We start from the raw sequence: 27,432 nt of genomic DNA, 5'->3' as shown, positions 1-27,432 counted from the left end.
ATGGTTCTCGAACTAGGACGTGACTATAGCAACCCACACCAACAATGTCGGAGCACTCATAATCCCTGTTTGTACTAATGTTAGTAAGTATACCACCTAATCATCCAAAAATAATTGTAATTCCAAGCAAGTAACCCCATTCCTTTTACCTGAAAGGCATTCACTAATGATGTCAATAAAACCTGGACAAAACCTATCAGTTGGTTGCCATCAACTTGAGTTAACACTCCCAATGACCCTGCTTCTCCAATTATTCTATATTGCTAAATCCATCTTCTCACAATAACTGTAATACAAATGGACTTCTATGGAAGAGAGGTAAGTTGCCTTAACAACTCTCTTCCCAACTGACTGGCTGTGGTGATATAAGCTATTGGACGAAATGCCTTCAGCAACCAATAAGAGTATTATGTTAATGTTGCTCACAAAATTACATTTAAAAAATACAAACACACATTATTTAAATTTCGAGCCTTTTTTTCTGTTGCATTCCACAGTTTCTGAACACACATTTTCAAATCAACACTGCTAGACAAATCATCTACTTCAACTTGGTCCTGTCATGCAAACCATTCTTGAATGAAAAGGGGAATGTGTGGTATCCACAATACTATGTTGTACTACCTGCTCTTCATTACTTCAAACATCACTGACTCAATTTATAACATACTTTACCATTTGAATTCTTTCCATAAACATCAAAATGTAAAATTTTACATGAAAAATGTAGTGTAATTTTGATGTGTTGTTTCTGAATTTTAAACTTAACAATATCAACAGTACCATGAACTTCAAAATTCTACCTCTCTGCTTCTACCTCTGCTCATTTTGTGTGAGGAAATGTTCATAGTTTGTTAAAAGTATTTAATCACAACCAGAAAAATATGTTACAAATAGTATCTACCTAATGAACTAGCTCCAAGAAGGACGCTGTACCAATTCAGTTGTAACAGGATAAGTAGGCCAATGCCCAACTGACCAGCCAGGAAGACAATGGCATCCATTTGAGTCAATGCTCCACTGACTAAAGGACGATCTTTTGTGCGGGAAACCTAGAGGAGAAAAGTAAATTCACTAAGACATTACTATTATGGCTTATGGATTTAATGGCAGTAGCTGGGTACCAAAACTCAAAAGTCTAATTGTTCTCTCTCTCACAAATAATTTTATATTAAGGGGAAAGACTACTTCAATTAATTTTGTTTCCTACATCTTATCTATCTATATACCGCATATAAAAAAATAAATGTAGTACCCATTGTTGATGTGAAAATCACTTCACATGTGTACGATTTCACTTCTCAACCATTTACAAAGCTTTTTAACACAGAGCAAGGATTTTCAGATTCTGGATTTTTGTTTAATGTCTTTACTTTTCAAGGTTTCTTTTCATTTGTAGGTATGTTGGAGAGAGGACCTATCTCCATATCCGAATTTATCGTATTGTTACAGGTGCTGCATACACTTTAGAAATATGAAAATACAAAACTAAAATAGAGCACTCATATTAATTTTCTTGCTGCCATCGTGTAGTTAGTCCTCAAATTCTGAGAATGGTTATTGCAACAATAATTTGATGCCCAGTTTTTTTTTTTAAACAGATAACTGCTATTCCAAAGCTTCTTTATACACAATGTAAGATATCCTATCCTAGTAGTGTGAATGTAGAGTGAGGCGGTCGATCTGACTCTGAACAGGGCATCATAGAGGTGGGCATAGAAAAATACCCTTCCATGAGCCCCAGTCTGGCAGTACTAAGGGTCATGCTTGCTTAGATGGATGATGATGATTGTTACTTGAAGGGGCTTAACACCTTGGTCATCGGCCCCTAATGGTACGAGATGTAATGAAACGATATGATAATTAAAATTTTAAAATATATCCACTGACTAGAATTTAAAATAAATGATGAAAAAATAATTATGAAATTAAAATAATCAGTGGATCTAGTTCGCAATGCCTTATTTTCTAATAAAATTATAGAAAATATAGATTACAATGGAATAAGGCATTGCCTTGAAGTACAAAGATATGTATCATTCAAATTAGAAGTTAAAATACCACATTAAACTACGCAAACACAAACTAAAATACAGTCAATGAGATAAAAGCGTAGTTAACAAGAAATACACTAATACAAAATACATTATTACACACAATAAGAAAGGCCACTACCCTTCATAAAACGGATGACAAGGTCTGCAGACTGCTCGTCATCTCGTAGGATGAGGGAAATGGCATTCACAAGTTGTAGACTACGGCGCAGAGCGGCCAGGTCCACACACTCCGTAAGGATGTGTACCACGGTTAGATGACCGCCGCAAGTACACACTGGGGAGCATTCAACCTACAGTTGGTGGGAGTGTGTTACCAGACCATGGCCAATCCGAAGACAACATAATACCACTGCTTCTCTCTGAGAAGCCCAAAGCAAAGTCTTCCATACCTTCGTAGTTCCTTTATCGCTCTCAGCTTATTTGGGAGAGTGGTAGCCTGCCACTCCATCTCCCAATGGAGCAGCTCAAAAACCACATTGGTATTCGGACAAAAGTCCTCTTTTCTCCAGGCACTACAAATGTTGACGATTCACCATTCGCTCAAAAAGCTTACACAAGCAGTTCGTAAGACAAATACGTCTGTAACTTCCTGCATATTTAGGATTTTTGTCTGGCTTGAGGACAGGAATTACTATGCCCTCTTGCCACTGTGATGGAAACTCACCCTCTACCCAGATTTGGTTGAACATACGAAGGAGATATAAAAGACTATCCTCACTAAGGTGTTTCAACATCTGGTTGTGGACATTATCTGGTCCGAGAGCCGTGTCCTTGCAAAGCGCCAAGGCGCTGCAGAGTTCCCACTCCATAAAGGGCATGTTACAGTCCTCTGAAGCTTGAGTGGCAAAACCGAGTTGATGACGTTCTGCCTCCTGCTTCAGAGCTAAGAAATCATGATGGTAATTCCTAGAACCAGACAGATCCGCAAAATGACCGGCTAGGTAATTAGCAATAGAAGATGATCTGTGACGGTATTGCCTATCATGGAAATTCCCAGTACTAAAGATGGTCTTTGTATACCCAAAATATGTCAAAGTTTAGTCCACACTTGAGATGACGGTGTATGCGACGTCACTGACGACACACATCTCTCCCACGAAGCTTTCTTACTCTGTCGAATAAGAACTCGCACCTTAGCGCAGTTTTTTAAATGTTACCAAGTTGGCCCCAGTAGGCTATCTACGATAAGGTTTATGAGCGTGTCAGCATTCTTTTATAGCTGCTGCAATTTCTTTGTTCCACCAAGGAACGAGTTTTCAGTGAGGAGTCCCTGAAAAGAATTGAATGGACTCCTCAGCAGCAGCAAGAATACCTTGTGTTATGTAAGTTATATTACCATCTAAAATCCGGATAGTTGTGTCGTAAAGGTAGCAATTGCTGTGAACTTTGGCCACTCAGCACGTTTAAGAATCCATCGAGGAGGAGCCTCGACAGATTTTTGTTTCAACAAAGTAAGAATAAGAGGGAAATGGTCACTGTCACAGAGATCAGCGTGTACATTCCACATTCCATTGAAGCAGAGGAACCAGCGCTTGGCTGCATACACTAAGGTCTATGCGAGAGTATGTGCCATAACGTACATTGAAATTAGTTGGTTCACCTGTATTCAAAATACACAAATCCAGCTCTCTTAGTAAAATTTCCAACTCCCTTCCCCTGGGGCAAGGCGTTTCAGAGCCCCATGTTGGATGATGGGCATTAAAATTACCCAATAAGAGGAATGGAGGTGGAAGCTGATCCATAAGATCAGTTACATCATTTAAATTAAGAGGTTAGCCTGGTGGAAAATAAACATACACTGTTGCTATGACAGGCAGCAGTAACTGCACCACAACTGCTTTCAGTGGGATTCTCAGAGGAACGTCTTCGCTAAAGGTATCAGAACAAACAAAAATACCAACGCCACCGGATGCCCGGTGAGCATAATATCGTTCTGCCGAGTATAGCCTGAAATTTCTCAAGGCCGTATGATGGCCTGGTTTGAGACTGGTTTTCTGAACACAGACCATACTCGCCACGAACTCACTAATGAGCTGGTGTAGCTCAGCAAGATGCCTGTCATAACCGTTACAATTCCACTGTAATAGTGCCATAGTGTGGACTAAAAGAAAGAGTGTTAGGTTATGAGCGACAAGATGCTCTTAAACCTAAACATTATCAATATCAACATCTACCTACATCCGTAGATGTAGAAGACAGCTCGACGTCCATCCCGTCATCGATGGACAGTGGGACTGATGCCCAAAACTTCGACGTACTTTGGGGGCAGGATTTCGTCCTATGAGGGGAGCGCGCATGTTTAGGAACTGGTGCTGATTCATACCCCCCCCCAGATGGAGGGCATGATTTCCCCTTCACAGGAGAAGTGCGGGAGTGCGCGGTAAGAGCGCTCTGCTTCTCCGCCTTCTTTTCTTATATAGACGGGCTGGGAGATAATCTTCCCAGCCCTGGTCGACGATGCCGCCTCCGCCAGCGTGGGAGCGGCTTTCGCCGACCTTTTTGTGAGGGGAGACTTGGATTCCCCCCGCCCCCCCTTGCTGCGCCGGCTTAGGAGTCCCAGCCGGCACAGATTTTTTTGTGGTCGAAGGTGGGGTGGTCCCGCCCTTCAAGCTTTAACTCTTTGCAGCTTTGCTCACAGGAGCAACAGGTTTAGATGTCATAAATGATGAACCTGGAAGACTCTGTGCTATCTTCGTGTAGTCTAACGTCTTGGCGGGTGCATTCATAGAACTGAACTTACAGTGTGCTTCCTGGTAGGAAAGACCATCCAGAGTCTTGATCTCCTGGATCTACTTCTCACCGAGATATACTGGACAGTTCCGATCTTGCGGTGAATGAAGACTTGGGCAGTTAGTGAACCTGCAAGGAGTTGTGCACTCTTGTGCACCGTGAGCTCCTCTGCCACATGTACCACATACAGACTGATTGGAACAATGAGATACTATGTGCCCAAACCTCTGGCATTGATAGCAGCGCATGGGAGGCAGGATGTACAGCCTCACATCGCAGCGACAGGTTGTTACCTTGACTTTTTCTGGTAACACGGACAATTTGGAGGAGACAATGAACGCACCTGTGGCAACGTCCTCGCCAATGACTTGGTGCTTTATGTCTTCCATCAACTTATCATCGGTGTTCAAGATGAGATCGTGGTGGAAGATAACTCCACGAAACAGATTCAAGGTGTTGTACTCCTCCACTTTGATGGGAATATCGCCAAAGTGATCGCACTTGAGCAACCAATCAGATTGCATGGCAGTGCGCGTCTTTAGCAACAAACTGCCGTTGCTCATTTTCTTCAGATCTTCCAGTTTGCCATAGACACCTACGTGCCTACTAAACAAAATAGACTTTACCAGCCTGAAGTCACTCCCATCAGTTCTGGTAGCAACCAGAAACCTAGGGAAGCTGGATCCCATTCCTTCATGCTGTGCTTGTTCCCAGGGGGTTGAACCCCCCAAAGAATCAAAAGTTAAAGACTTCGGTGGGAGACCACCTTGGGCAGGCTGAATACATTTCGAAGCCATGCCTGAAATCATCCTCCCCGAATGCCACCCACTCCAGTCAGAGGCCTCTGTAGCCAAACCAAGCAGCCAAGGCAATACCCACCTGGTCATAGCAGGTATTGCCCAGGGTCCGATGTTGGACGATGCCTAATACAGAATGATTGAGGCAATGAGCACTAGGACTCCTTCCTCCAACCACCTGCAATAGCATGTACCCCATAGTGTGTACAGAGTAATAAATATAGAGAAAAAATAAAAACATTCGGCTGGGCGGGGACCTGTGTTGTCAGGCGGATACTTCTGCACGGGTACATGGCGTTCCCATCCGCACGATTCCTGGGTGGTCATGAGCGGGCATTCGGGCGTAGTCGCACATGTAAGAGGCCCATCTTCGAACAACACACACATGAAGAATTTTGAATCAGTCTACAACTAACCCTAAAAAACATAAAAAATAAAGAGGGGACCGATGGCCACACGATCCTTTTAGTCACCTTCTACGACAGGCAGGGATTACCTGTAAATGTATTCAGCCACTCCCATCCACAGGGGGTCCAACACGTGATACCAAGCCGCAATCAATGTCCGTGCCAAGGTTGCCCCTTTTAATCGCCTCTTACGACAAGCAGGGGATACCAGGGGTGTATTTTACATCTGTGTCCCCCACTTGCAGGGGGTGTTACCCTTTAAGTTGCCTCTTACGACAGACAGGGGATACCGTGGGTGTATTCTTCATCTGCGTCCCCCACCCACAGGGGGTTTAGATGGATATGATCATTAATTGGAATGTCTCAGGCAAGAAGTTGGATTGACAAGAAGGCAAGTTTGCTGACTTCCAATCCTCTCTTCCCTTCCCAGTATATTTTGCCAAATTATTAGTCATTTGATAAAAGTTCAAATGATAGGTGATGAGAGGTAATGTTTACACCCACCTTAGTAACACAAATTTCGATTAGACTTATATTAAGGGAGACGTTAGCGATTTACTTGTCCTATTTGTCTGAAGGCCTTTCTCTCAACTAAACACAAAAATGAGCAGTGAAGATTCCATTTTCATTCTAGACTGTTATATCTTTCAGTATCAATTCTGCAAGCCTTTGTGAATTAACTATGGACCAGAAAATTCTCCATTTGCAACTATCTCCATAATCTCATTTAGTTCTACACCTCTTACCTTTACATAGGCCCTAATTAAAAACTGAGCCTAACCATTGTCTTGTTCTCTCTCTGCTTCTCTTACCCTCCATAGCAGGGTCCATTATTCTCCTAGGAAACCTATCCCCCTCCCCATTTGCCTCATATGACCCCACCAGCAAAGCTTATTTAACATACAGTCTCATCCATCAAGTTTCTTCCTAACTTTGCCTTCATCTCCTGATTCTGAGTACCCTCCTGCCATTGTTAGCACCTGTTTGTATGAGCAATTATTCTCACTACTTTCATGTCTGTTCATTCCAACTTAGTGCGGTTGAAACTGAAATGGAATCAACATGTAACAAAGCTTATACAGTAAACTTGCAGTTGCAATCAATGGTATTCTGTAAGACATTGTTCTGTTTTGACTTTACAGTACAAGAATGAATGCTGGACTAGTTATATCTTATTGATAAGTTGGAGTCTTTTGTTTACAATTTTCTTTACATCGCACCGACACAGATAGTTCTTATGGCGACGATGGAATAGAAATGGGAAGGAAGCGACCATGGCCTTAATTAAGGTACAACCCCAGCATTTGCAATTTGCATGGTGTAAAAATGGTAAACCATGGATAACCCTCTTCAGGGCTGCCGACAGTGGGGTTCATACCCACAATCTCCCGAATGCAAGCTGACAGCTATGTGACCCAAACAGTACAGCCACTTGTTTGATATGGTTCAATATAATAACAGTGTTCTTTAGCTAACTGCACGACATCTGATTCTAACTTGTGTTATGTTTATCAAGAAATTTTGTTTGTGAACTAGCTGTCTTCAATGACATAGCTGAAAGGTATTCTGTTCCATACTATTACAAAATTTTTCTTTGGTCTAATTAATGTATTTCAATTTATAACCAGTCACACAATAGGCAAGCAGAGGCAGACTCTTGATAAATTTTCCATCTACCTTCCTAAGCCTCTATTTACTCAAAGTATGTTGCGTTTAGTTGTGTCAAGAATCCAGATGATTTAAAAATGTTCATACAAAATACAAGATTACAAGGCCAAGAAAGTGACATGAGCATATATAAAAATTAAAAACTTTGTTTACAGAGAAATATAATTGTGTAACTATATAACATTGGTGGTTTAAAAAATGGCAGAAAGAACAGAGAAACAGTATTACTGCAACTCTTGCATCGTTAACTCTCATTCCATTGTGTTCCATACTTCAAACAGTATAGAGAAATATTTCTGTAATATCAACTCATAATTTTGTATTTCAAACAAAATTGGGAGAAAAAAGGAAAGCTTCGCAGAAGAGAATCAGATCATCCATATTGAATATGAAATTATGGTTCTCTTCTGGGAACTTACATTTTCTTATATAAAATCCGAAGGCAGTCATTAAAGTGGAGCTACAAATTTCTGTCTCGGAAAAGTTTGACAATCCAACTGACAAGCTCACTGCCACGTTGGGACAAATTGCTGGTAAATTTCAGAATTTCTTTATTACCTTTTACAATTTCCTTTAGGCAGGTTAACCACAGATAGATCTTCTGAAGACAATGGGATAGGAAAGGGCTAGGAAGGATGTGACCATGGCCTTAAATAAGATACAGCCCCAGCATTCTGAATATGGCATCCGATATTGTGAACACGGTTATGTCTACTCCCGAGAAAGTAAGTGTAAAACTTGATGTTAAGTGCGGTTAATGCCGTAAAACAGTTAAAAACAGCATCCTGTGTAAATTGTGTGATCGTTGGTGGCATTTTAAGTGCGAGAAGAGGCCCAGGGATGAAAAAATTAATGCAATTGAAGACTGGCTTTGTGATCAGTGTATTGCGAATATTATCGGTGACGGCGGTTCGAAATCAAGAGATAGAGAGTATGAAAATGCGTTGGAAATTATAAATATTTTGCAAAATGACATTGAGGATCTTAAAGCTGAAAATGACACACTTAAGGATAAGATTAATGTGATGGAGAGTAAGAATTTGAATTGTGGATTAGAGCTCAAGTTGGATTTGAATTATGAACCTGTGCAAACCGAAACAATTAGCCCTAAAAAGAGTAACCGATGGGAATCAGTGCCGGTAAAATACGCGGGCTTCAGAAAGCGGATAAAGGACGATTGTCACTTTCCTGTTTTAAAGAATAGGTTTGAACCCTTTGCAAGTGGTACTCATGAATCTGAAGATAACAGCTCTGAAGTAAATGTGTTGGAAGTTCTAAGTGAAAGCAACAAGAATCTTGTAAAACCAAGTTGCAAAACCTCACGGAAATCTGTAAAGATAAGACTTTTTGCCGATAGTCAGGGGAGGAATATTGCTACAGAACTAATTAGAAACAGTAAGCATGATGTTTCTGCTGTGATTAAGCCTGGTGCAAATTTTAATGACATAACCTCGGAAAGTAAAAAATACTGTAAACATTTAGGAGCTACAGGGGTTGTTTATCTAGCAGGGACTAACGACATGGGAAGAAATAATGAAAAGAGGAATGATCTTTTCACTCAGATCAAGACTACAGGAGTTGCATCACACCAATATTGTGGTATTTTTGGTTCCTCATATTCTCATAGAGACGATCTTCCGGCATGGTCTTATGTTAACAAGGAGGTAAACAAGGTTAAAGAAGAACTTTTGAAAATATCTAGGCACTTCAAGAATGTAAAATATGTAGATATAAGTAATTTAGGAAGAAGATTTTATACCCAGCATGGTCTGCACCTAAATAGGTTGGGAAAAAGGTATGTTGTAAATAGTGTAATCGAGTTTGCTAATGCGATTCAAGATGTAGAATGTAAAACTTCTCCCATTCCTCTAAAAAACTACAGAAAGAACTGAACGTAGGTCAGTCTGTTGTGTTAGAGACAAGGCATTATAGTAATGCTTATGGCAGTCTATACGGGGTAGGTACTTTTAAGACTGTATTGGGGATTAGTGATTATGAGCAAGGTAGACAGACTAGGTTAGGTTCTCATACATACATACATACATACATACATTATCATTATAAAGTGTTATGCCTTTCAGCATTCAGTCTGCAAGCCTCTGAGAATTTACTAAACGTCGCCACAATCCTCGATTTGCAACTAGTGTTGTGGCCTCATTTAGTTCTATACCTCTTATCTTTAAATCTTTAGAAACCGAGTCTAACCATCGTCGTCTTGGTCTCCCTCTACTTCTCTCACCCTCCATAGCAGAGTCCATTATTCTCCTAGGTAACCTATCCTCCTCCATTCGCTTCACATGACCCCACCACCGAAGTTGGTTTATGCGTACAGCTTCATCCGTAGCATTAATTCCGAAATTAGCCTTTATATCCTCATTCCAAGTACCCTCCTGCTATTGTTCCCACCTGTTTGTACCAGCAATCATTCTTGCTACTTTCATGTCTGTTACTTCTAACTTATGAATAAGATATCCTGAGTCCACCCAGCTTTCGCTCCCGTAAAGCAAAGTTGGTCTGAAAACAGACCGATGTAAAGATAGTTTCGTCTGGGAGCTGACTTCCTTCTTACAGAATACTGCTGATCGCAACTGCGAGCTCACTGCATTAGCTTTACTACACCTTGATTCAATCTCACTATATTACCATCCTGGGAGAACACACAACCTAAATACTTGAAATTATCGACCTGTTCTAGCTTTGTATCACCAATCTGACATTCAATTCTGTTGGATTTCTTACCTACTGACATCAGTTTAGTCTTCGAGAGGCTAATTTTCATACCATACTCATTGCACCTATTTTTAACTTCCATTAGACTGCAGGCTTTCGGCACAGTCTGCCATTAAGACCAAGTCGTCAGCATAGGCCAAACTGCTTACTACATTTCCACCTAACTGAATCCCTCCCTGCCATTTTATACCTTTCAGCAGATGATGCACGTAAACTACAAACAGCAAAGGTGAAAGATTACAGCCTTGTCTAACCCCTGTAAGTACCCTGAACAAAGAACTCATTCTACCATCAATTCTCACTGAAGCCCAATTGTCAACATAAATGCCTTTGATTAATTTTAATAATCTACCTTTAATTCCATAGTCCCCCAGTATAGTGAACATCTTTTCCCTCGGTACCCTGTCATATGCTTTCTCTAGATCTACGAAACATAAACACAACTGCCTATTTCTCTCGTAGCATTTTTCAATTACCTGCCGCATACTGAAAATCTGATCCTGACAGCCTCTCTGTGGTCTGAAACCACACTGGTTTTCATCCAACTTCCTCTCAACGACTGATTGCACCCTCCCTTCCAAGATGCCAGTGAATACTTTGCCTGGTATACTAATCAATGAGATACCTCGATAGTTGTTGCAATCCTTCCTGTTCCCTTGCTTATAGATAGGTGCAATTACTGCTTTTGTCCAATCTGAAGGTACCTTACCAACACTCCATGCTAATTTTACTACTCTATGAAGCCATTTCATCCCTGCCTTCCCACTATACTTCACCATTTCAGGTCTAATTTCATCTATTCCTGCTGCCTTATGACAATGGAGTTTATTTACTATCCTTTCCACTTCCTCAAGCATAATTTCACCAACATCATTTTCCTCCTCCCTTTGAGCTTGGCTGTTTGCAACACCACCATGATGGTTTCCTTTTACATTGAGAAGAAGTTCAAAATACTCCCTCCACCTCTCCAGCGATTCCTTGGGATCTATTATTAGTTCACCTGAATTACTCAAAACACTGTTCATTTCCATTTTCCCTCCCTTCGTAAGATTCTTTATCATTGTCCAGAAAGGTTTCCCCTGCTGCTTGACCTAGCCTTTCCAGGTTATTACCAAAATCTTCCCATGACTTCTTTTTCGATTCAACAACTATTTGTTTTGCTCTGTTTCTTTCATCTACGCACAAATCCCTGTCTGCCTTGGCCCTTGTTTGGAGCTATTTCTGATAAGCCTTCTTTTTACATTTATAGGCTGCTCTCACTTCATCATTCCACCAAGATGTTCGCCTTTTCCCATCTTTACACACAGTTGTTCCTAGGCATTCCATTGCTGTCTCTACTATAGCATCCCTGTATGCCACCCATTCACTTTCTATATCCTGAACCTGCTTACTGTCTACTGTTCGAAACTTCTCACTAATCATATCCATGTACTTCTGTCTAATTTCCTCATCCTGGAGATTTTCTACCCTTATTCGTTTGCAGACAGATTTCACTTTCTCTACCCTAGGCCTAGAGATACTTAGTTCACTACAGATCAGATAGTAGTCTGTATCATCGAAAAATCCGCGAAAAACTCGTACATTCCTAACAGATTTCCTGAATTTAAAATCTGTTAAGATATAGTCTATTATGGATCTAGCACCCCTAGCCTCCCATGTGTAGCGATGAATAGCCTTATGCTTGAAGAATGTATTCGTAACAGCGAAACCCATACTAGCACAAAAGTCCAGCAAACGCTTCCCATTCCCATTAGTTTCCATATCTTCCCCACATTTACCAATCACCCTTTCGTATCCTTCAGTTCTATTCCCAACTCTCGCATTGAAATTGCCCATTAGCACTATTCTATCCTTGCTGTCGACCCTGACCACGATGTCACTCAATGCTTCATAAAACTTGTCAACTTCATCCTCATCTGCACCCTCACATGGTGAATACATGGACACAATTCTTGTCCTAATTCCTCCCACTGACAAATCTACCCACATCATTCGCTCATTTACGTGCCTAACAGAAACTATGTTGCGTGCAATGGTATTCCTGATAAAGAGCTCTACCCCAGACTCTGCCTTTCCCTTTCTAACACCCGTCAAGTGCACTTTATAATCCCCTATCTCTTCCTCATTATCTCCCCTTACCCGAATATCACTTACTCCTAGCACATCCAGATGCATCCTCTTTGCTGACTCAGCCAGTTCTTCCTTCTTTCTTCCATAAGCCCCATTAATATTGATAGCTCCCCATTGAATTCCATTTCGTTCGCCAAGTTGTTTCCAAGGAGTCCCTCACCTGTCAAATGGGAGTGGGACTCCATTACTGCCATAGGTCCGAGGCTTTTAGTTCACTAAAATCAGTGAACCTGTAGAAACAAAATTAGAAACAATCATGATCAACATAGTCATTTTTCACACTAACTTACAGTCAATTTAGAAATAAACTTGATGAATTCGATGTAATACTCAATAAAAGGCCTACTGATATTTTGTGTGTAAATGAGCACTGGCTGACTAGAGATGAGACCAATCTATATATACCTCATGATTTTGAATTAGGAAGTATTTTTACTAGAGACTTCCCACTAGCTCATGGTGGAGCTGCAATATATGTTAAGAAATCACTTAAATTTGAAGTAATAGATATTTCTTCCTTTTGCATTAACAACCTATGTGAATCAGTGGCTATTAGATTGTGTGAATATGATTTTGGTGTAGTATCTGTGTATTGTGCCCCTAACATCAACGTAAAATCATTTATATCACAGAGAAGTTGAGTTTTTATTTAACTTGTAAATATGATCAAAAGATTACTATAGCTGGTGATTTCAATACAAATATCTTAGAGGTATCACAAAATACTCAAAACTTCCTTAATATGTTAAGACTGCATGACTTATACTGTACACATGGTGAACCAAGAAATAATACATGCCTAGATCATGTTGTAACAAATGTATACAAATCATTTTACAAATGTTCATTACTAGGGCAAGATGTAGGCTATTGTCAGACCAGGGTAGTATTTGGGTTGAATTTAAATTTAACTGTAAGAGAAGAGTTTCTGAATCATTGAAAGAATTAAAATGCATCAGACGTGTCATATCAATTAAACAGGTTAATGAATTCCAAGACAAATTAATAAGAACAGACTGGACTAGCCATTATGCCATGAGTGATGTCAACTTTGCGTTTTCTTATTTCATTAACATGACAATTATGTATTTTAATTCATCTTTCCCTGAAAAAGTTGTAACTATAAAGGTAAACAGCTCTAAACCAAAAAAGAGTTAAAAACTGGTTTACACCTGATTTGGGTAAAATACGTAGCATTATGTTAGCTTATTATAATAAGTATAAACTAAATAATAATTTAGAGGATAAAGCAATATTCAAAAACTACAGGAAATTATATAAAAAACATATACATGAAGCTGAACTTGCAGCAAATGACAGGCATATCTAAAGTGCAAACAATAAATGCAAAGCTGCATGGTCTGTCATAAGAAGTACTAGTCAAACTTTAAATAACAAAGATGTGATTCCTCTAGAACCTGATCAGTGTAATAGGTATTTAATCAATGCACATGAAAGCACATGTGATCAGGATAATAGCATTTCATCAGATGGGGATGCAAGTAAACATAATTTCTTAGACTCGTTGCATAACTTTGATCTTCCATCAAATGAACTGAATAATGATTTTAGGTGGGTGGAAGTAAATCTGCAGTCAGAAGTACTGTTACAAATTTGAATTCGTCTTATACCGAAGACATTTATGGTCTCTCCAACAATACAATCAAAGCAGTTATTGACTTGATATTGATGCCATTGATATTCTTAATAAATTTTAATGCTTAGACAAGGTGATTTTCCTGAGTGTTTAAAGATGTCTGAAGAGATACCTATCTTTAAAAAGGGGGATAGAAATGTGCCCATCAAATTACTCCCCTAAAACAACAGTACCCATTCTTAGCAAAATGATTAAATCCTGTATATTTATACAACTCGACGAGTACTTAAAAAAAAAAAAAAATTGCTGTACAACAAACAGTTTAGATTTATAAAGAGTCATTCAACGATAAAAGTAGTTAAATGTGTCACAAAAACATATTAAATAATTTTGAGAATAAAACAGTCACAGGTGCTACATTAATTGACCTGACAAAAGCGTTTGATTGTGTCTCGCATGAAATCTTAATTCATAAACTCAGTTATTATGGAGTAAGGGGCCATGAACTGAAATTAATGGCATCCTATCTTCATCGAAGGAAACAGATGGTGGTAATAGTTGATTACAAATCTGGTAAGGAAACTGTTAAAGCAGGTGTCCCGCAAGGGTCTGTTTTGGGAGCATTCCTGTTTTTGATCTATATCAATGACCTAGCATGTAATGTTCCCTGCACATCAGTTCTATATGCTGATGATACAACTTTCCTAAATAGTAATGTTGATATCACAACACTACGAAACCAAGTCAACACATCTGTTAAAATTGCTGAAAACTGGTTTCATCACAATAAATTAACTATTTATGTCATCTTGGATCACACTGTAAATAATGACTGCCATAATTATGTTAAACTATTAGGCCTAAATATAGATACAAGACTTACCTGGGAAATACACACATAAGAACTCTGTAAGATATTAGCCATGGTGTGGTATCTGTTGCAGAAACTGAAAACCTGCATCAGTCGGGATATGCTACTTGCATCCTATCATGCTTTCTTTCACCCTCATAGTATGGGATCATGTTATGGGGCAATTGTCTTACATCAAATAATGTATTTATTTGGCAGAAAAAGGCAGTCTGTCTAATTGCTGGATTTGAATTTAGAGACTCCTGTAAAACTACCTTTGTGAGCCTAAAAATTATGACAGTTCCCTGTTTTTATATTCTTACAAATATTATGCATGTGAAAGAGAATCTTTCCAAATTTAAAGAAAGATCTACAGTTCACATGCATGACACAAGATACAAGAATGAACTGGATACTCCTCACTCCAGGCTTAATAAAATCACAAACAGCCCACTGTTATCAACAGCTTAAGATGTACAATAAGCTTCCACTACCGATTCGAACATTAGACAAAAGTGCATTTAACATGGTAATGTCACAATTTTTAAGGAAAAAGCCATTTTATAGTGTAGAAGAGTATCTAGAATGTGGTATTTCAAAAACTGACATAATACAGGTAGCTAAAATAATTTTTATAATGACTCAGGCATTATGGCTGAGATATTGTCTATAGATTATTTTTATTAATACTGACAATACCTAGTATACATTTCCTGTACTTGATGGTGGAAGCAATAAACTATCTAAACTACCATTTGCCTGGTGAGAAAGTAGGAAACCACTGAAACCATCTTCAGGGCTACCGACAGTGGGGTTCGAACCCACTATCTCCTGAATGCAAGCTGACAACTACGTGACCTAATTCACAAGGCCATTCACTCAGTAAGAGGCCTAAAGTGGTTGAATGTCTGAATACTGGGAAAGGAAAAAAGTAACATCATTTCACCCAACAGGAGCTGGACGATGTTTATTTATTTATTTATTTATTTATTTATTCCTGACTTATATTTGTGATGAAGTTAGGGCTCATGGCTCTCTCTTACACTTAACCACTTTCAACAATAAAATTGAAAAATTTAAACTTACAAGTAAGATATAGTAATTTTACAAAGAAATAATAATATGGACAGATATACTAAGACTAGGTTACAAATCAGTATGGCAATACTACTACTACTACTACTACTGATGATGATGATGATGATGATGATGATATAAAGAGGAAAAATAGTAATAAAAAGAATAATGACTGAAGTGCATAACAGATAAAGAAAACCCATTCATACAACATACAACTCAGTTATATGTTCCCGGGAAAACTTTCGGCAGGCAGATTTTAATTTGAGAGAGGAAGTAACGTGGCGAATGACCATTGGGAACGTATTCCAGAGTCTCACTGCAGTAACTAAAAAGGAATGATTGCAAGAATTCATTCGATTTAGTGGAATTTCAAGTAGGGAACCAGAACGGGTACTAATTTCATGGAATGAAGTAAGGAAACTAAAATTAGAAGATAGGTAAGCAGGAGTGTTCATCGAGAGCACATAGTAAACAAGTGTCATTAGGTGCAAATTGCTTCGTTCATTTAAGACATCCCAATGCTTTGAAGTATGGTGTAATATGAGTGTAATATCGTGTAATATGAGTGTCATGTTGCAGTCATGCATGAGTTTTGTGCTCATTGAAGTCTCAAAGTTTGTTCACCATTTAGATTAACTAGTATGGTATCACAGTAGTCTAAAATTGGGAATAATAGTGCTTGAATTAATTTTGATTTAAGATTTTGAGGAAAAGCTGCAGGGACCTTTCTGCATACATTAGTTACGTGTTCATTCCAGGTCAGATTCTCATTGATGGAGATTCCAAGATTAGTTACATTTTGAAAAACGTACGGCAGAGAAATGTCACTGATTATGATTGGAGGAGGATTGATATTGCTTATTACATGTAATAAATAGAGTTTGTGTTTTACGATTAAGTGGTTGTTTTCAGAATAGGCAGTAAGGCTTTCAATGTATGAATTAATATGCTGAACCATTTCATGTAAATTGTTTATAGTGGTGTGTCTGTATATCTACAGATCATCAGCACATAAGTGGTAGTTACAATACTGAAGTGTGGAGGATATGTCATTAATATGCAAGACGAACACCGGATGATTTTACAGCCTACTGGGATCAAAATCAAAAATCAAATCAAAATCTCTTTATTTGCAAATGAGGTGTTTACCTCGGTGGCAAATGGTACACTAAAATACATTATTGTCAAGCACTAAATATTAAATTAACAAGAGAAGAAAATTTTCCTATAATACAATATTATATCATTTACGCTAACGATTTTTTCTATTAAACACACAGCTCATCCTTAATAAATTTACATTGTTTACAAAATTCTACTTATAATATCTCCTGTACTACATACAAATATAATCATCTGATATACAGTATGTGGAATTACTTCAAATGATACTGTACAACTGGTATAAGATTAAAATTTACATTGCATTTATTTACTTTTTCTTTTCTTTACCAATTCTGGAACCTAAGTAGCATAACGACCTGCTGCGTCTTAACCAGAGCCCCTTTTACCACCACTTTTCAGAGTTCCTGAAGGGCCTTCACAGCTACCGTAGCGGTCCCAGGGCCCTCGAAGTCCCCACTGTACTTCACCCCTACAGGCAGTCCCCTACTTTGGCTGCCCAAATTCCTTAGACCAGGGGATGGAATTAATTTATTTACACACATTTTTAATTTACAATAACCTGCACTGGTCGAATGCCCTCTAACACTTCATTTATTTTCTCTGTTGCTGTTTATTCTCTTTTTGAATATCTGTACAGATTTTGGAAAAGGATCAAACACTACCGCTGGTAAACTGTTCCACTCCTTCACACCCTTCCCAATGAATGAAAATTTACCCTAATCGCTTCTGCTAAAATTCCTTCTAATTTTATATTTGTGGTCAGTCCTGCCGATATAATTATTTCTTTAACATTTCTGATACACTACTCTTTCTCCTGAAATCCCCTGTTACAAATCTTGCTGCTTTCCTCTGCACACTATCTATTTCTTTTATTAGGTATTCTTGGTGAGGATCCCAAACACTGTTTGCATATTCCAATAATGGACAAACCATACTTAAGTAACTTTCCTCTTTTAATTCTTTGTTGCATCCTTTAAGTAGCCTTATTATGACATGTAACGATCTGTATGCTTTCCCAACAATGTCATCCACATGACCCTTCCAATGCAAATTACTTTCAAATCTTACACCTAAGTATTTGCACTTGCCATCTTTTGGGATAACTACCCCATCCAAAGTATATTCAAATTCAGTTTTAAAACTCCTGTTTGTAAATGTTGTAACAGTTGATTTGCCTCCATTAACTTTCATGTTATTCTCTTTAACCCATTGTTGGATACTCTCAAGGTCCCTTTGTAATTCTGAACAATCCTCAATGTTGTTTATTTCTCTATAAACAATTATGTCATCTGCATACAATCTTATTTTTGATGTTATATTATTCCCTAAATAATTTGCATGTATTAAGAAAAGTAACGGACCGATTATACTACCCTGTGCAATTCCCTTCCAAACTTTCTCTTCCTGCGATACGTTAATTCCTACTTTGACTTTCTGAACCCTTGAATTTAGAAATGTTTTTACCCAACGTGTAACCCTTACGTCCAATCCTATTCCCTCCAATTTCTTTAATAATATTCCATGTTCCACTCTATCAAAGGCTTTGGAAAGATCTATGGCTATGCAATCTAACTGGCCTCCTGAATCCAATTGATTTGATATGTCCTGCTGAAATCCCACCAGTTGTGCCTCACAAGAATATTTCTTTCTAAATCCATACTGGCTCCTCATGAACCAATTTTTATCATCACATATCCCTCTGATGTACTTTGATATTAAACTCTCCAGTATTTTACAAACTATACTGGTCAGGCTGATTGGTCTGTAGTTCTCTGGTTTCCTTTTATCACCCATTCCTTTATAAATTGGTATTATTATAGATTCCTTCCATTCCTTTGGTATTACACTATTATTTATGACATAGTCAAAGAGAAATTTTAAATAAGGCACTATGTACCACCCCATTGTCTTTATCACCTCCCCAGTAATTTGATCACTTCCTGCTGCTTTTCCTTGCTGAAGCAGTTGGATTTCTCTGAAAATATCTTCATTTGTGAACGAGAAGCTTCTTGTTTCCCTCTGTGTCTGTCCCTCTGTAACTTCTGTTTCGGTGTCCAACTCCTGACAATCATCTACTGAATCTCTAAATTCCCTACTAAAGAGGTTTGCTTTCTCAGTATCTGTTAAATAGTGTTCACCCCCTTCTCCCACCATTATAGGTATTTGGATTCCATTTCCTTTTTGATTCCTGATATATGAATACAGCTTTTTCCATTTCCCTTTGTGGTCATTACGCTCTTGAAGAATGCCATTCATATAATTCTCTTTTGCTTCCTTTTTTACTCTATTCAGTTCCCTCATTAGCTGTTTTCTACTTTCTCTACTCTCCCTACCTTCTTTGATTTTCCTGTTTACTATTCTACATTTTCTTTTTAATTTTCTTATTTCCCTTGTATAATAAACAGGGTCTGAGGTCATTTTACCCTTCTTAACAGGTACAAATCTCTTCTCTCCTTCCCAAACGATTCCTTTGAATTTAGCCCAAAGTGTATCCACATTACTCCCTTCACTTATCCAACAACTGAATTGTGATTTAAGGTAAGTCCCAAATTCATCAACTTTAGTTTTTCTGTACAATTTCTTGTCTTGTGTGACCCTCTTATTAAGCCTTTTTGGTACCAGTGCTACATCCATTATTACAGCCTTATGGTCACCTATTCCTTAAATTACCTCAGTTTTATCAACAATTTCCCATGGTTTAACCATGAATACATCTAGTAAGTTATTGAGACGAGTTGGTTCTTGTACTACTTGTGTAAATCCTCCCTCCCAAATTAACTTATTTGCCAGTTTCTGTTCATGGGCTTCACTTGCAGCTCCATTCCATTCAACCTCAGGCAAGTTTAGATCTCCCCCAATTATTACCACATCATTATTATTGTTTTTATGAGTATAATCTATTATTTTCTCAAATATTTCCATGTCTCTTTCCTCTCTTCCTGGCCTGTATGTTCCTATAATTCCCACCTCCTTCATATTATCACAAATTAATTTTATCCCTAATATTTCATCCCTTTCATCGGTAAACCATTCATGTGAACAATATGTTTCCTTCACCAGAATAAACAGCCTCCCTCCCTTTTTATCTCCTCGGTCTCTATGATAGACTGTGTACCCTTCTGGAAATACTTCTCTATTACCCACCCCTTCTCTCAACCACGATTCCACTCCTATCACCACATCAGTCTCATAAGATTCCATCAATGTACCGAATTTTAATTGTTTATTTACTACACTCTGACAGTTTACCAAGAGCAATCTCAGACCCCCTTCCTCCCTACAAATTGACTGTTGCAATTGGGTAACTTGAAATTCCTTACTTTCCTGAGTTTCATTTACTAGTTGACTGAGCCAGCTTGAAGTACAGCTGGCTCTTTCTACTAGTTTTCCTGGTCAGTATTATAACTCAAGGGAGTTGCCTTTTTTACAGTACATATCTTATGATTAATAAAATCTAGAACAATATTTGCTATCTTTCGTTTACCTGAATTGTTTAGATGAAGACCATGCTTTGTGTAACAGTGTCTCTCGAAACTGCTGCTATCAATTACCTGTGTATTACGAAAATGTTTACAAATTTTAACCATATCTGTATTAACTTTGTCCACTTCAGTGTTCACACACAAGTCTCTAATCAAATCATGCCTGTGGGGGCACGTTCACTACAAAAATGTTAGTGTGAGTCAGCTTACCTAGTGTACATTTAAGTTCCGAAATAACATTCTTAGCGTCGTTGTGAGCTACGTCGTTCGTCCTGCCGATGATCACTACTGCATCACGACTTCCGAGATTTCTTTGATTGTGCACCACTATGCAGTAGCGACGATTTGTAAGGTACGACTTTAAACATTTTAGGGCTATTGGGCCGATATGCAGAGAGCGTAGCATGGATAATAGTAACTTATGTTTACATTTACCGTGTCAAACACACTACTAAAGTCAAGGAGTGTCAGTATTGTCACCTGCCATTTGTCCATTGCTAGTCTTATGTCACCTGTTACCCGAAAAAAGGCAGCCGTAGTACTGTGTCCCTTCTGAAGCCAGATTGCAATGGGTCTAAAAGAGAATGACTGGTTAAGAATTCTACTAGCTGCTCGTGTACAACTCATTCAAGAACTTTCGAGAGAGAGGGAAGAATCGAAATAGGCCGGTAATCGGATGGTGGATTTGCTGTGGTTTGCTTTAACAATGGGGTTACTAGAGCATCCTTCCATGCCGTTGAAAATGTCCCTGTGGTGAGACAGTAGTTTACAATGTGGGTAATAATTGGCAGGACCGCCTGTAAAGCCTATTGGGATTATATCTGCTCCTTTAGCTTGTGACTTAACTGAATTCAAAATACCCTTTACATCATTTAAACTGACAGGGTGAAAAGAGAAATTATGTTCCTTTTCTGTAGGGTCACTGATTCTTTTATTCAGATGGATATGATCTGGAGGTTGAGATTCCTTTATTGGGTTAGTTACAAAATAAGAGTTAAGTGTATCGAGAGATATAGTTGGCACACGAGGTTCTCTGCATTTTCGAACTCCCATAGCTCGAAGCTGGTTCCAGGTTTCATGTGCATTTAAGTTCCTTGTTACATTTTTTATGTGATTAAATTTGCTACTGCAAATTAACTGCTTTGTTCTGTTTTGTAAAAGACTATACTGTTCAAAATCTGTTTCATTATTTGTTTCCTTGTATCAGAGGAATATTGTGTCATGGCGAGCCATTATTGCTTTTACTGTATATCGCTAGTTAACCGAAGTGCAGACGAGCGAGTGACTCTAGCTTGCCTAACTGGAGCATGCGTGTCATATAGTCCTATGAGTAGAGAGTTAAATCTTGTCACTTTCATGTCTGTGTCGTGTAACTGCGTTATATCTTCCCAAGGTAAACTGTACTCATCATTTTGGAGTTGTTGTAGATCGATATTTTTCAGATGCCTATGATTAATGTATTTAGCTTTGTACTTTGGTACCCGTAGAGAGTTGCACAAGTAAATTACGTCATGAGTTGAGATGCCAGGTACAGGAAATTGACCGTACTTAAGAACTTTATGTGGGTTATTTGTAATCAGAAGGTCAATTCCAGTATGGCTTGTATATCTAAGTGTATGAACATGATTAGTTGCATCTAGTGGTAAGATCGTCATATCAACAGAGGTAAACAGGTTGCTGATTCGGTCTGATTTGCCAGTCGGGGCTAAGATATTTGTGTTAAAGTCACCAAGAAGTAGTATATGCTCGTAGGTTGGTACTATTTTGAGAAGGTCAGATTCAAGGTCAGAGATGTTGGTAAGATTCAGTGGTTTATAGTCAACTCCTATCAATACTTTTTAACGGTTAAGTATGGTCTCAACAAACATATATTCCGTATGTGGAGTGATGCCAGATGATGATTTACTAATTATTCTACATTTAATATCATCTCGACAATATACTGCTCCACCACCAACGCGCCTGCCAGTGCGATCATACCGATAGACAGTCTGTCCTTCTAGTTTTACAAGGGTAGAGCAAATTTTTTCAGACATCCAGGTTTCAGTAATACATATAATATGCATATTACAGGTTGACATCATCGAAAGAACTTCATCTATGTGACTGAGGAGTGAGAGCATCCCGTGGAGTAGGGAAAATAATAGTAATCCACCAGCTGTAATAATCACATAACCACATTTCAGTAGAATTGTAGTGAAGATAAGGTATAATATATTAGATAGTATCTTGCCAGTTATATTCGTGTTTTTCTTCGCGTATGGCAATCCTTTTGATACTTAAGCATTTAACCAAACGCAGTGTAGTGTAGTATAGATACAGTACATTTAGATAGTGCCGTATCTTGCCTGCTATATTCGTGTGTTATCTTTCGTGTGTATCTATTAGACCGTAAAACTAATAATAATTTGTCTAAGCATTTAGCTTCGTTGGTAATCTTTGAGTACAGTAGTTTTTGGAAATTTCATTTCTGTTGTGCTTAATAGTGACATACGGTACCGGTATCGTAATTAGGATACGTCTGAAAGTAGTTTTAAAATTACTGTAGTGTACTGTACAGTAGTATACGAGTAACATCCTATTAGAATTTAGTGTGCTTATTTTATTATTGTAAAATATTTATGTAGTACTGGTGTAGTAGAGGTATCCGTAGAAACTCTTACTTAAATACTGTTGTTGTAATTAGGATAGGCTTAATTGAAGTTTGGAATTGTGTAGTTCTTGTGTATTACTTTCGATATTCAGTAATTAACAACAGTTTTTATCCTGTTAGGGGTTGTAGGATAAAAAATAGAGCACGACTAAGTAGTATTGTAGTGTTGTAGTTGTATATTAATTACCTTATTGTTGTGTGATCTTTGAGTACTATCCCAGACAATATATCCCTCCATTCATTTATTTTTTGCAAATAGGTTATTTTATTTTTTATTTCATTTTTCCCCCGTAAAGAATGGCTAAGGAGCGCGAGTGTACGAACTGTGGGTGTGGCGAGGCATTGAGGGGTATGAGGGAGGAGTTGGAAAGTTTGAGGCAGATAATTAGGATTCTCACAGAAGACAGGAAGGAAGATAGGACTCCCTCAAACAATGTACAGGTTACAGTAGGTGTACAAGAGGGAGGGGAAGGAAAGGGGGAGTTGTAGAAGACAGGTGGTCTAATGTTCTAAGGGGAAGGAGATTGCAGGCTAAGGGCTCTATTCAGGATCAGAATTCAGGACAGGTGTCTGTGCGAAATCGGTACGAGTCCCTCCAGGTAGAACAACAAAGCGAAGATGAGGGACAGGGAACTGTTGGTGAAATGTGTGGAAGTAGGAGGAAGGGAAAAGGTAGGAAAGGGAAATGTAGAGTAGAGGATAGGAAAAGACAGGTGGAACAGGGTCATGGGAAGGAGAAAAGGGAGGAGGAAGTAGCTTCTGCAGCTATCAGAAAAGATAGGGCTGACCAGGAGAGGAGGGGATCAAATGAGGTGGGTAGGGTTGAGGCTCTGGTCATGGGGGATTCCATCGTTAGACACGTGGGGAAAGTGTGTGGAAGAAAGGGAACCAGGGTAGAATGCTATCCAGGAATTAGGTTGAGGCAAATGTTGACGAAAGTAGAAGAGAGGGAGGAGGGGAAGGAGAAGGTGGTAGTGTTTTACGTTGGTACCAACAACGTAAGGCAAGCTGATATAAGTACCAACATAGTTGGAGATGTATGGGATCTGGTAAATGCAGCACGGGTGAAGTGTAAGAAAGCGGAGATTGTTATAAGTGGAATACTGTGTAGGAGGGATACTGACTGGAGGGTGACTGGGGATTTAAATGAGACTATGGAGTGGGTATGTGGGAAACTGGGAGTGAAATTTCTAGATCCTACTGGGTGGGTAGGAGATACGGATCTGCGCTCGAATGGCCTTCATTTAAACCGCAGTGGTATGTATAAGTTAGGAAATTTGTTTGGAAGGGTAACAGGAAGGTACATTCAGGGAAACAGGATGGCCTAGGGAGCGGTGATAAGGGAACAGGGAACTGGAAATCAAGTAGGGATGACATAAAATTGTTAGTGCTGAACTGTAGAAGTATTGTAAAGAAAGGAATAGAATTAAGTAATTTAATAGATATATATTTACCAGATATTGTAATAGGAGTTGAATCATGGCTGAGAAATGATATAACGGATGCAAAAATTTTCTCACGGCACTGGAGTGTGTATCGTAGAGATAGGATAGGAATGGTGGGAGGGGGAGTGTTCATTCTGGTGAAAGAAGAATTTGTAAGCTACGAAAAGTTAAAGATGAGACACATGAAATTCTAGGTGTAAGGCTAATTTCTAAAGATAATAGGTAACTTGATATATTTGGAGTGTATAGATCGGGAAAGGGTAGCACTGACGCAGATTTGGAATTATTTGATAGGATAGTCAGCTATGTGGGAAACGACATGGAGAGAAATGTGATTGTAGCGGGAGATCTGAATTTGCCAGATGTCAATTGGGAAGGAAATGCGAACAACAGGAAGCATGACCAACAAATGGCAAATAAGTTAATATGGGAAGGACAGCTGAATCAGAAAGTGATGGAACCAACCAGAGGGAAAAATATCCTGGATGTGGTGCTGATAAAACCAGATGAGCTCTATAGGGAAACTGAAGTAATAGATGGTATTAGTGATCATGAAGCTGTTTTTGTGGTAGTTAAAAATGTGACAGAAAGGAAGGTCTTAAAAGTAGGACTACTAGGCAGTACCATATGGCTGATAAAGCAGGCATGAGGCAGTTTCTAAAAAGTAACTATGATCGGTGGAAAATGGTAAATAAAAATGTAAACAGACTCTGGGATGGGTTTAAAGAAATTGTTGAGGAATGCGAAAACAGGCTTGTACCTTTAAGGGTGGTACGGAATGGTAAAGACCCACCTTATTATAATAGAGAAATAAAGAGACTAAGAAGGACGTGCAGACTGGAAAGAAATAGAGTTAGAAATGGCTGTGGAAGTAAGGAGAAATTGAAGGAACTTACTAGAAAATTGAATCTAGCAAAGAAGGCAGCTAAGGATAACATGATGGCAAGCAAAATTTTGGCAGTCATACAAATTTTAGTGAAAAATGGAAGGGTATGTACAGGTATTTTAAGGCAGAAACAGGTTCCAATAAGGACATTCCAGGAATAATTAATGAACAAGGGAAGTGTGTATGTGAGGATCTTCAAAAGGCAGAGGTATTCAGTCAGCAGAATGTAAAGATTGTTGGTTACCAAGGATAATGTCCAGATAGAGGAGGAGACTAAGGCCAAAGAAGTAATAAAATTTACATATGATAACAATGACATTTACAATAAGTTACAAAAATTGATAACTAGAAAAGCGACTGGAATTGATCAGATTTCTGGGGATATACTAAAGACAATGGGTTGGGATATAGTACCATATCTGAAGTACTTATTTGATTATTGTTTGGTCGGAGGAGCTATACCACATGAATGGAGAGTTCCTATAGTAGCCCCTGTGTAAAAGGAAAGGGTGATAGACATAAAGCTGAAAATTACAGGCCAGTAAGTTTGACATGCATTGTATGTAAGCTTTGGGAAGGCATTCTTTCTGATTATATTAGACATGTTTGTGAAATTAATAACTGGTTCGATAGAAGGCAATTTGGTTTTAGGAAAGGTTATTCCATTGAAGCTCAACTTGTAGGATTCCAGCAAGATATAGCAGATATCTTGGATTCTGGAGGTCAAATGGTCTGTATCGCGATTGACCTGTCTAAAGCATTTGATAGGGTGGATCATGGGAGACTACTGGCAAAAATGAGTGCAATTGGACTGGACAAAAGTGACTGAATGGGTTGCTATATTTCTAGAATATAGATCTTAGAGAATTACAGTAGGGGAAGCTTTATCTGACCCTGTAATAATTAAGAGGGGAAATCCTCAAGGCAGTATTATTGGACCTTTATGTTTTCTTATATATATAAATGATATGAGTAAAGGAGTGGAATCGGAGGTAAGGCTTTTTGCAGATGATGTTATTCTCTATAGAGTGATAAATAAGTTACAAGATTGTGAGCAACTGCAACGTGACCTCGAAAATGATGTGAGATGGACAGCAGGCAATGGAATGTTGATAAACGGGTTTAAAAGTCAGGTTGCAAGTTTCACAAATAGGAAAAGTCCTATCAGTTTTAATTACTGCGTTGATGGGGTGAAAGTTCCTTTTGGGGATCACTGTAAGTACCTAGGTGTTAATATAAGGAAAGATCTTCATTGGGGTAATCACATAAATATGACTGTAAATAAAGGGTACAGATCTCTGCACATGGTTATGAGGGTGTTTAGGGGTTGTAATAAGGATGTAAAGGAGAGGGCTTATAAGTCTCTGGTAAGACCCCAACTAGAGTATGGTTCCAGTGTATGGGACCCGCCCCAGGATTACCTGATTCAAGAACTGGAAAAAATCCAAAGAAAAGCAGCTCGATTTGTTCTGGGTGATTTCCGACAAAAGAGTAGCGTTACAAAAATGTTGCAAAGTTTGGGTTGGGAAGAACTGAGAGAAAGAAGAAGAGCTACTCGATTAAGTGGTATGTAATACCAATATAAAGGTCCGTTATTGGACATTATAAATTTTCCAGCTAACTCATTCTTGGTTGCCTGCGTTTCGCCCTCGTGTGCCAAGTTAGGCTCGTCAGTTGGGACTTAGCACACCACTCAAGACGCAAGGCTAGTGCGTACCATGGAGGCCACTGCATAGGCTATTTGAAGACACCAGCAGTGCCAATGCACTAAATCAAAAAAGTCAAAATCTCTTTA

General features: G+C 38.7%; 1 protein-coding gene across 4 annotated transcripts in view; it reads right to left on the bottom strand.

Moving 5' to 3' along the window:
* Window positions 1-27,432, bottom strand: part of Coq2 (ubiquinone biosynthesis protein COQ2, mitochondrial) — a 229,058-nt gene that overhangs the window by 110,158 nt on the left and 91,468 nt on the right. For all 4 annotated transcript variants that reach the window (XM_067142743.2, XM_067142742.2, XM_068226600.1 and 1 more), the window contains one exon: window positions 905-1,052. In XM_067142743.2, the coding sequence (XP_066998844.2) occupies window positions 905-1,052 (148 nt within the window). The remainder of the gene's footprint in view (window positions 1-904; window positions 1,053-27,432) is intronic.

This window comes from Anabrus simplex, chromosome 3, assembly GCF_040414725.1.
Source record: "Anabrus simplex isolate iqAnaSimp1 chromosome 3, ASM4041472v1, whole genome shotgun sequence".
In the NCBI taxonomy this organism is placed as follows: domain Eukaryota; kingdom Metazoa; phylum Arthropoda; class Insecta; order Orthoptera; family Tettigoniidae; genus Anabrus; species Anabrus simplex.
Note: the sequence above shows the minus strand (reverse complement) of the source record. Positions and strands in the feature narration are given on the sequence as shown.